Raw genomic sequence first — 11,368 nt, 5'->3', positions numbered from 1 at the left:
ATGAGGTTAGTAAGTTAAAAATGAAATATTGTATTCTAAGATTAGTCTAATGACAGAAGAATGCTATTAAAATTCAAAGGGAGCCAGAGAGGTAGCTCAGCAGTTAAGAATGTTCGCTACTCTTGCAGAGGACTTTGGGATTTTGGTTCCTAGCCTGGCTATCTTATGGCCTCAGGCACATAAATGTATACAAATAAAATCTTTTAAAAAAATTGAAAATAATTCACTGAGCAATATTGAGGGGGCCTTTAACCCCTAATCATGCCCCAGCTACCAAGATGACGTGTGTGGTTAGCACTTTCAGCTTTCTCACTACTTTGTATACATTTTATTTATTCATTCACCGTTATATTAGTGTGATATTATTTAATGTTTTATGTATGTGTGCTTGCCTGAGTATATATGTGTGTATTGTGTGCATCCTGGAGGCCATGGAGTTCAGAAAAGGCATCAGTTGGTGAGCTGTTATATAGGTTCTGGGAACCAAACCAGGGTCTTCCAAAAAAGCAACCCAAGCTCTTCTGAGCCTCTCTTCAGCCCTTAAGATGTTAACTTTCTCTTCTCAACAGTACCTAGGATTTTCTAAATCTTAACAAGGCTTGTCTAGATCAGTTTAGCCTGTTGGCATGTCTGTGAGTGACTGAACTGCCTTAACCAATTAGGAAGAGAGCCAATCAGAACATGGGTGGAGCCATCCACTAAACTGAGCACTGTACATTTACTGATGGCTCTCTGCTCTTACTTGTGGCTACAAGTTCCCGCTGTTTTGATTTCCCCATAGTGATAGACTGCAACCTGGGATTTTGAGGTAAAGTAAAATAAACACTTAATACCCTAAACTGCTTTGGGCAGGGTTATTTTACCACATCAACTAAAGCAACCATGTGTTCATCTATCACATCATTCAAAAACATCAAAACTGGATTCAAAGGAAAGGTCTACAGCTGTTTTAGATCTTGTTATATAACATGCTGTTATACAGCAAGTTACAGAAGCAGTTTTGAATCATAACTTAATTTCTGAAAACAGCATTTAAAAGGTAAATATTGCCAGAAAATTAACTTTGTGTTGATTTCTATAAAATACTTAACGTTTAAACACTACTTTATTCCAATACTACCCATGTGTACAATTCGGACACAGGCAGAATAGAAGTAAATGTTTTATTTTTCCAACTAAACTCCAGTGCTCCAAGGGCAGTAAAACAATAATACACTGGGGAGGGGGTGCAGCAATAAACATTTGTTAAAAAGACTGATAGAATAAATAAAACTACCAAAAAATAATAAAGAAAATCATATAAACCCATTCTGAAACCCCAAGAAAAGTCCTGAAATACAGAAATGCCCTCCTTCCTCCTCCTCCACTATCTCACAGAAGTNCTGTAGACTAACTGCTTAAATGTCCTGGGATTACATTCTAAGTTATTAATAACTGGTTACAGCTTGGTTGTAGTGCACAATTAAAATCACACTAACTTCATCTGACGTGTCATTCTACAGTTTTATTTACATAACCAGTGAAGGGCATGTTCTAGAATGCCAGCTTTAATCCCTTTCAAACAATATAAAGAAGCCAAATTGTAATGATACAGNAAAACGAGGCCACTGGTCTTAATACAAGTAGCAAAGGTCCACATTCAGGTGGTAATGACATCACGGAAATTTCCAAAACCAATTGCTGCTGCCTAAGAGTGGTTGCCACTGACGAAAGCTTGAAATAACCTGTATTCACAGATGGGTACTGGCATTGCTGCATGTCATAGTTGGGACCTCCTGCAACAACTCAACAAGGAACANGGCAGCCCACAAATGCAAAGGCGTGATTCATGAAACATCTGGAGGAGAAAAGGAGTTATTAGTACAGAGAAGGGCAAAATGACAGCAGCAAGATCACCCTTTCCCAACACCACTCCTAGATAGTTAACTTGTAACATTTTACTTCTGTTTTAAACTAACTTTTTCTCCATGCTTTTTATCAACTCTCTTCTTAAATATGAAAACATGATCTTTTCAGTTTATAGTTCAAAGATCAAATACTTACAACTAGCAGGCTGTTCTCCATATCGCCGCATTATCTGATCATGCGTAAACTTCACAAAAGCATCATATTGTTCTATAAGTAAAGGTATGTGTAAATTACATGATTTGCAAAATATTCTATCTAATGTATCAGAAAATATAAAGCAATGTGAAAGAAAACTTTCCATAACTTAAATAGTAATTGTAAACAGCTCAAATTAAGTGTTTGCCACAGGATACAAAATAAAAAATTTAATGAATACTGCAGCTGATCTATACAGCTAGCTCATTCCTGGTGTCATGAAGGTGAGATATGGGCTTTAAGAATGTTAATTTCCCTTTTTACTGAAATTCTCTGGTCCACATATACCAAGACTATACCAATGTATAGAAAGAATAGTCCAGTGTAAAAACACCCGTGGGAAATAATTCTTACAATGAGTTTCTAGGTGTGGTGACTTGAATAAGAATGGACCCCAGAGTTTCATATATTAGAATTCGAGTCAGAAGGGAGTGGAACTCTGAAAGAATTAGATTATGAGGTGTGGCCTCGTTGGCAGAAGTGTGCCCCTAAGGGTGAGGTGGGGGAGATGTGAAATTAGGATGTACCTATCTGCATGCTGCCATGCTCTAACAATAGAAGCAAGCTCCCAATTAAATGCCTTCTTTCCTAAGAGTTGCCTTGTTCATGGTGTCTCTTCACAGCAATAGAACAGTGACTAGAACACTGGGATATTCTAAAATAAACTCATTTGTTACCTGCAAGTTTTGTATTCAGTATTTCTTCATATTCTTCTCGAACTTTCTCTTCCCGTTCTTTCAACAAACGTTCACAGATCATTCCAACCTGCCTTAGAGTAAATAAGGGCTGTTCTTTTTTTAATGGTGAGGATGTTGCAGATGAAGTCCCTATGTACAACATGAATAAAAGATCACCTGATTTAGAACCATGACAGAATACCTCCTGAATGAAGGTTTCATTGAGAACTTCCCCATGTCATTTAAACTTATTATCTATGATAAACAGGGCCAAGTATTAATTCTATCAGACTTCGATTCTGGAAAAAGGGATGTTATCTAGAGGAAAAGCCTAAAGTTGAGTGGAGAAAACTTCAAAACAAAATCCTTGCAATGACAGTGCCCATCACAAAACTTTCAGACTCCATTCCAGCACATGCCTGTTCAGAACATTTAGTTATTAGAGTAATACGATTATACTATAAAGACACTTATTTTATTGTTAATGCTTATTGTTTATATTTTAAGACCACACAGTAAATCATATCCGATTGTTCTACTACTTCAATATTCTTCATTTTCCAAACCCTTTAGTTTCCTTTTAAAAGAGAATTATATCTAAAAAAGAAAAATAGAGAATTATACTTTTAAAAGAGTTGCTGCAGGGAGAAATCTGTAATGCAGATACTTATCCCTTAACTAAAGGAACATAATTGATTCTAAATTTTGAATAGTGACCATAATCCCCACTTTTGCTAATATAATTTAATTCACCTAAGTTCAAACACTCAAAACTCAAGAAAACACCAAAGTTCCAAAAACAGCTCCAACACCAGTGTTTGTCAATTTCAAATTAGCAAGAATATTCCTTATGTGTTTCTGTAACTAAAAGGTTTTAAAGAGAAAATTCTCTTAATGGTAATTGTTAAAGACAGTAAGTAAGCACGGATCTGTATTAAAAACTTTAGGATACTAACAAGTTGACTCATGAACCAAATTTCAGAAACATTCATTTCTGGGACCTCTTAAAGGAAAAAGCTCTGATCATGTTTATTTCTTTGAATTGTATGCTTCCCCCTCTCTGTTTTTTGTTAATGATAACTGCTAGGACAATCTGCAGAGGGAAAAAAAATTCACCTGTATTTTATGGTTTCCAATTCTGAAAAATTATTAATATAACAGCCACTGATATAATCAAGCAGTGACATACTTCATAGAAAAAGACATTCATCCTCTATTTAACATACTTTGATCTTAAAACATTCCTGGCTTAAAGATCATTATCTTTCTGATAACCCAGGATTGTGGTAGCTATTCACTGCATCCGTGCTGTCAAGTGCTACATATGGATACAAGCACACTCACGTCAGTTTTCTCATCTTCTCTGTGGTGCCTTTATCCGCACTGACTCACCCAAATTAACCCAACTACCAAGGCTAGCCTAACCTTGAAATTCCAAGTCTTGTTAAGACTGGCAAATCCCTAAGAATTAAATAATATTAGTAGAAAAGATCATCAGTATAATTTTAGTAAGAATCACTCCTTTGGCATACCTAGCTCCAACCCCCCACAACTGGCAACATTCCAATATTTAGCATTGAACAATTTCTCATCAAGTTTTAATTGATTACCTTACATCTTTGATTTTATGTTTCTGTTTTGAATTGTACCAGGAAAAACAAGTGCTTCTGTTTTAAAGATTTATTATATGTAAGTACACTGTAGCTGTCTTCAGATACCAGAGGAGGATGTCAGATCTCCTCACAGAGGGTTGTGAGCCACCATGTGGTTTTTGGGATTTGAACTCAGAACCTTCATAAGAGCCCTCAGTGCTCTTTACTGCTGAGCCATCTCGCCAGCACCCCCACCCCTTTAAAAAGATTTATTTATTGTTATATGTAAGTACACTGTAGCTGTCTTCAGACATGCCAGAAGAGGGAGTCAGACCTCATTATGGATGATTGTGAGCCACCATGTGGTTGCTGGGATTTGAACTCAGAACCTTCAGAGGAGTAGTTAGTCCTCTTAACCGCTGAGCCGTCTCACCAGACCCAAACAAGTGCTTCTGAAGTAAAAACTATTTTGACAGGGTATTAACTAAAGGTAAGATGGTTCTTTTTTGGCCATGTAACTTCAGCATTACTAAGACAGCCTTAGAAAAGTAGACCATTCTCTCTAAAAGGTAAATATGGGTTTTAAATTGATACTCAATTTTAAAAAACAACAGAAAAAAAGAAATCCACACTTTAAGGAATCTAGCCCAATGTGACCAATGTCTACAAGTAGATGGATAGACATTTGTATAGTGGTTCTATCAGAAGAACTTTTGAATTTAACTGCTAGATCAATAATCATAGGAAATTCACAAAATGGCAGTGTTGGGGCACTATTATCTAACAGAAAAGTGTGTGGTGGGACAGATAAGATAGTATCACAGTTAAAGGCACTTGTTTTTGCAGAGGATTCAGGTTTGGTTCTCAACACCTACATGACAGGGCTCATAACCATCTGTAACTCTAGTTTCAGAGGATCTGACATTCTCTTTTGGTCTCCATGAGTACCAGACATATAAATGGTTTATGTTGTACATACATGCAGATAAAAGCACAAAAATAAATGGGTATTTTTAAAGCATATAGTAAACACTAGTGATGTTTTAAATCCAAGTTATGTCCGCTTTAGGGATGCTAAAGGTGGCTGCCTGTGATTGGTGGGAATACAGGTAGTGAAAACTTTTAAAACAGTATACATTACTTTGTGTAACTACTTTAATCTTGGAAAAAGCAGGAAAAAGTTGTGGGCATTTTGCATTTTCTCCATCATTTCTAATGTAATACTTCTTATACGTATTAAGGTTTATTACCTGGTGATGCTGGTCCACTGATGAGAAATGCATGTGGCTGTGAATCGGAACTACAACCTGGATCTGTCTGCTGAAAACTAGCTTCTAAATGTCTTCTCTTCTGCATACGTTTATACTCCTGTTTTATGTTGTACAGAATTTGTTCTAAAAGGAAAAAAGTAAAAATTTGGAAAATCAAAATTTTCATACTAAAGAAAAAAAAATCTATCAAAAATATTTCTTCCAAATAACAAAGAACTGTTTTCCCTATGAACCTGTTGGTTGAGCACAAGAATTTCAAAAGTAGCATATCCAACCCTCTTCTGGCTTCTACAGGCACAGTATGGGACAGACATATACTCCCAGATACACATATACACGTAAAATGAAATAAATCTTTTAAAACAAAAACATATACATGCCATCTGGAATTCAACAAAGTCAAAAATCCTATTTGTAAAAACTAAATTTAAGCTTTTTACTCAAAATCAGTGGTCAGGTAATCTAACTTTCTTCAATCATTTTACTCAGAGTAAACTCAGAGCCCATGTATCTATTACATACAGAACTACTTAAGTTAACCAGTATTTTCCAGTAAAGAGAAAGGAAGATTATGTACATTCAAGCGTAAGTCTAAAATGTCAAAGTACAAGAGAATTAAAATTTTACCATAAATCAAATTGTCAATATGAAGCATGATGAAACACTAAACCGTTCTAGCATTAACAACAAAGCATTCTGAATCTTGGGGAGAAACGCTCCTATGAAATAATATGACACAGCAATACATAAGAGCCACTATACTACAATGCAGTCATCTTTTACATAGCCACTCAAACATAAAATTATACCTAGCACGTCATTTTTGAGTTAATAGAATTAATTCACTTTACCACAATTTCTAACTAAAAATAAGGGACCATTTGATCTGTAGGAAATGCCCCCCCCCCCCCCGTTTCCACTCTCCTTATCACCTGTATCTACAGATTTTCTCAGTAACTCCTTTAGCTCAATGTGGAACTAAATTCCAAGAAGTTTATTATTAATCCCAATTGAAAGCAAAAGTGAAAATGCAATTAAAACTGCACAAAGGGAAGAGTGATTCCATATTCAACTCACACAGTAACAATCCTGCTCAATAATGAATAACTGGTACCTTTCATTTTTAATCTTCAGTGGTCTCTTTTCTTTCTCTAAATATTCAAAAATTTAAAGAATCATTTATCTTAGGTTTTTATTTTTAATATGTGTATTACTTTTGCCTACATGTATTTAACTGCATCATATGCATGCAATGCTTGTGGGAGCCAGAAGAGGGCATCTGACCTCTTGGAACCGGTGCTAAGAAGAGGTGCTAGCCAACCTTCAAGAAGACTAGGACCCCAGGTGTCCCTGCAAGAGGAACAGGTGCTCTAACCACCAGGCAATCTTTCCACCCCTCCTCTGACTTTAAACACTTTAGATGCCCAATTCCACTGTAACTAAAAGAAAAACTCAAATGATAAATGAATTCAGTCAAGATACCATTAATTCTGTCATTTAAACGGTTTATGTTTATGTACACATACACAATGTATGTGAATGTATAGTTCAAATACAAAATTACATATGATTAACTTATGGATAGCTGTGTGGGTTTTAACTGTTTAACACTTTTCAAAATGCTAACTGTTTTTAGTACAGTTGAGATGGTCAATTTCAGTCTTTTCCACTTAAGTAAACAGTTGTCAGTATGACATAAAATTAAGGTCATGTAGGATTGCCTTAATATGAATAGTTTCCTAGCATTCATCAGAAGTATCTGATAAACCTATGGAATATCTTGTTGCCAACAAGCATAGTATCTTAATTTAAAAAACGAAATAACTCTTTCTATACCAATATTGTAAAGGACTTTAAGCTAATGCTATTTTGAATGAGTGGCAAATGTCATTCAAAAAAACATGGTAAAGCTTATTTATAGCCAGAAGCTTCAAAACACATGACACTGGCTTGGAGTAGCTTGACCTTCACATCTACCACCTCTCTGTGACTTTTACATGACCACCACAAAGCTGTTGCTCCTCAAATTAATCTGTCTTCCTCTGTGAGTGGCTCTCAGCCTTCCCAATGTTGTGACCCTCCCTTTATATATGCTTCATGGTCTGGAGACCTGCCACCATAGCATTTTGTTATGTCACATAACTGTAATCCTGCTCCTGTCATTAATTGGAATGTAAATACCTGATATGTAAGATATCTGGTATGTGATCCTGCCCCCAAATGGGTCATCCACAGGTTGAGAATCACTGTATCTAGTTCTAAACTTTACTACAAAATTAATGACGGCCAAACTAAACTGTACCATAAAGAGAATGCTTGAAACAAAGCCAAGACTAAAATTCAGTAAAACTATTTCTTTTAAGCCCCAATCCAACACAGCATAGTGGCACAAAACTTTTAATCCCAGCACCTGTGTGAAAAAGGCAGCCTACCTAGGGAGTTCCTGGCTACACAGTGAGCCAGTCTCAACAGGGAAACAAAAAAATTTTGAGGACAAGTATAGCTTAGATGACTTAGTTGCAGTCTAGCAGATACACAACAGTATAGTACATTTTTAAGTTATGATTTATCAAGTGAAATGTAATATAAAACCACAACTTTCACTATTCTTATGTCTCTTTATAACACACACACACACACACACACACACACACACACACACACACACCGACCTCTCTCTCTCTCCAGTCTTCAAGAAGCTAATACTCACATGGGATCACTACATTTAGCCTCCTGTATAAGTGGACTTCACAACCACAAACAATGCAAACATTTTTTTTAATTGTACCCATGCTATGACAAATACACTTTTCCTGTCATCATTCCCAAGCAGTATAGGATAGTGACTTTGTTTTCACTGTACTAGACATGATTGGAATTCATGCACACTGCATCAATCAGTTTCTTCCTATTGTTGACTGGTGATAATTTATTTCTCCAGTTTCTGTTATTGGCCTTTCAGAGTGTTTCCAATGAGAAACTACTAAATTCAAGTTCTAGTCTGAGGCCGTTCTCAGCTCTGGTAACACCCAGGAATGGTATCAGACTACCTAATCCTATGGCAAGTGAATGATTTTATTTTGTAAAGTACCAAAGTTTTCCAGAGTGTTCTTTACTATTTCACATTATTACCAGCTACACCTAAGACTTGCCAACACTTCATACTGTCAACTAAAGAATTCAATCCCTGCCAGGCGTGGTGGCGCACGCCTTTTATCCCAGCACTCAGGGCAGGGGTTGGGGGGTGGGCAGAGGCAGGCGGATTTCTGAGTTCGAGGCCAGCCTGGTCTACAAAGTGAGCCAGGGCTATACAGAGAAACCCTGTCTCGAAAAATCAAAAAAGAATTCAATTCCTAATGTCATTGCCTATACTGTTGTGTATCTGCTAGGATGCAACTACGTCACCTAAGCTATACTTGTCCTCATATGTTCTAATACTAACAGCACATGAGAATGCTGTGCAGTCAAGTGATCTAACTTGCACAAGATCCTGGCAGCACAAGTTGAAAACCACTAAATTGGTCTGATGTATTTCAGTTCAGGAGGTGAACAGTTTTGAAGCTGATAAAGACTCCACACCAATATTCTATATGTACATTACTTCTATCCAGACTGACTTAAGTTCCCAATACACTAACAGTCTTAGGATAGGCATCTATGTTCAAGGGAGTGTTCTGTTGCTGTTTTAAGGTATTAATCTAAACCAGTATGGAAGCGTTGCTGCGCATCACAATACCAGTAATGTACTACTTCACACTAAGCCACTGAAGGTTGGTACAGTCACCACCTATTTACTCTGTCCTGTCACAGCAATTATTACCTATACTTCCAGTTACATCACTAAGAAAAGTCCTACCAGGTAACAACATTTAGCACTAGGTAGTCTCTTAGGGCCTGGGATAATAGTTGAGAACTCGACTACATTTTATTCAGTTGCTAAGGTAGTTTTATGCTGCTCACAGTACTTGAAGCAGGATCTCAATATGCATCCCAAGCTAGCCTCAAACTCAGGTGATCGGTCATCCTTTGTCAACCCAAGTGCCACCACACCCAGCACTATCTCATTTTAAAAACAAAAAAGGTTGAGCATTGTGACCTACCCCAGCACAACTGGATCTACATAGGGAGTTCGAGGACAATAAGAGCTATGTAGAGACCCTGTCTCAATAAATAAATTAATAACAAGAAGAGAACAACAGTTCTCCTAAACTCATCCCTAATCTATTTTCATTCTCATTTTCTTGAGGTGTTGTAGTAACAAAAATGAATGCTAAAGGCCAGTGCACACATACCAAAATAATTTGACAAGTGAGCAAATTTCTGACAATGGCAAAATTTCCCCAAATGAGACTATCTAAAATATTATAATGCTAGAAGCCCTTACTTATCACCTAGGAGGAGTATGAGGGAAGGAACATAAAGAAGTAATGCCCTGGGGCTCTTGCAGAGGACTGAGGTTCCATTCCCAGCAGCTACTCACAAACATCCCTAACTCCAGTTCTAGGGTGTGTGATGCCCTCTTTAACTTCCATGGACACTGTATGTGTGTAATGCATTCATAAACACTCATACACATAAATACTTCTTTTAAAAAAAAAAAAAGTTAAGTACCCAGAAACATTGTTTAAATTTTTCACTGCAGTAGTTGTTACAACTCAGTTGAATTAATACTTTGCTCATAAAATATTATAACCCAGGGTCACAGAACAGTCTAAAAAAAAAGATACAGAACTACAATCCCATTGCTTCCCTAACTGCAGCACTTCTAAGAAACCTGGGAAATGCCAAGTGAATATCCCAACAAATAAACTCAACATTTTAAAGCTTTGTGGTAATACATTAACCAACTAACTTTATTAACTCTGAAGCCATTTTTAAAGTTGGTATCAGCATTGACCCACATCTGCCCTAAATATTCAGAGACCTATTTTAGACTCTTAGTGGATCTCTCAGCTATGTATAGAAAGTTGGGATAAATTGAGTCCTAGAATTGCTATATTCAGCAATCAAGCATAGAGTAGTCATCTGCACATGCTAGACACGTTGAAATAGGCTGGAGTATCCCTTCTCTTCATCTTTTTAAAGTTGATAGTCTTATCAAAGACATCAAACCAAAATTTATCAAATTTTCACATATGCACAGAGAAACTTTTGTAGAATAATAGCACTGGACAGTATTAAGGTCAACAGTATTGGACACTGTTAGGCACAAGGACACCAAAGACCACAGAACTCTGATTAACTAATTTAGTTAACATCCCCAATCCCATTATCTAGCTTCACCAAACAACTCTGCAAGGAGCCTGGACTCTACTCTTTCTATCGGTTTGTATGTGTAATGGTTTCTTTTCAAATAGTAAAATACTGTCAGTACTAGACTCGGAATTTTTCTTTTATACTTCATCATTGTCTTGTGTTTGTGCATTTCCTCACTCATCCACAGTTACAATACACTTGCCACAGTGCACAGGTCAAAGTCACAGAAACCTTTTGGAGTTTTTTCTTTCCACTACGTAGGTCCCAGTGAACAAACTCAAGGGCCCTTGGGCTTGGCAGTAAACACTTACTGGCTGGGCCATCTAACCAGCCCAGAATCTGTTATCTTCAATCTTTCAAAAGTATTACTAGCCGGGCGTGGTGGCGCACGCCTTTAATCCCAGCACTTGGGAGGCAGAGGCAGGCGGATTTCTGAGTTCGAGGCCAGCCTGGTCTACAGAGTGAGTTC

The 11,368-nt window shown here is 37.0% G+C and overlaps 1 protein-coding gene across 1 annotated transcript in view; it reads right to left on the bottom strand.

Moving 5' to 3' along the window:
* Positions 1–932: 932 nt before the first annotated feature.
* Akirin2 (akirin 2) overlaps positions 933–11,368 on the bottom strand; it is a 16,499-nt gene continuing 6,063 nt past the window's right edge. The window contains exons 2-5 of the mRNA XM_021222147.2: positions 5,623–5,766; positions 2,781–2,930; positions 2,044–2,115; positions 933–1,837 (exon numbers count right to left, since the gene is read on the bottom strand). Of these exons, the coding sequence (XP_021077806.1) occupies positions 1,827–1,837; positions 2,044–2,115; positions 2,781–2,930; positions 5,623–5,766 (377 nt within the window). The 3' untranslated portion in view covers positions 933–1,826. The remainder of the gene's footprint in view (positions 1,838–2,043; positions 2,116–2,780; positions 2,931–5,622; positions 5,767–11,368) is intronic.

This window comes from Mus pahari, chromosome 22 (genome assembly GCF_900095145.1).
Source record: "Mus pahari chromosome 22, PAHARI_EIJ_v1.1, whole genome shotgun sequence".
NCBI classification, from domain to species: Eukaryota; Metazoa; Chordata; class Mammalia; order Rodentia; family Muridae; genus Mus; species Mus pahari.
Note: the sequence above shows the minus strand (reverse complement) of the source record. Positions and strands in the feature narration are given on the sequence as shown.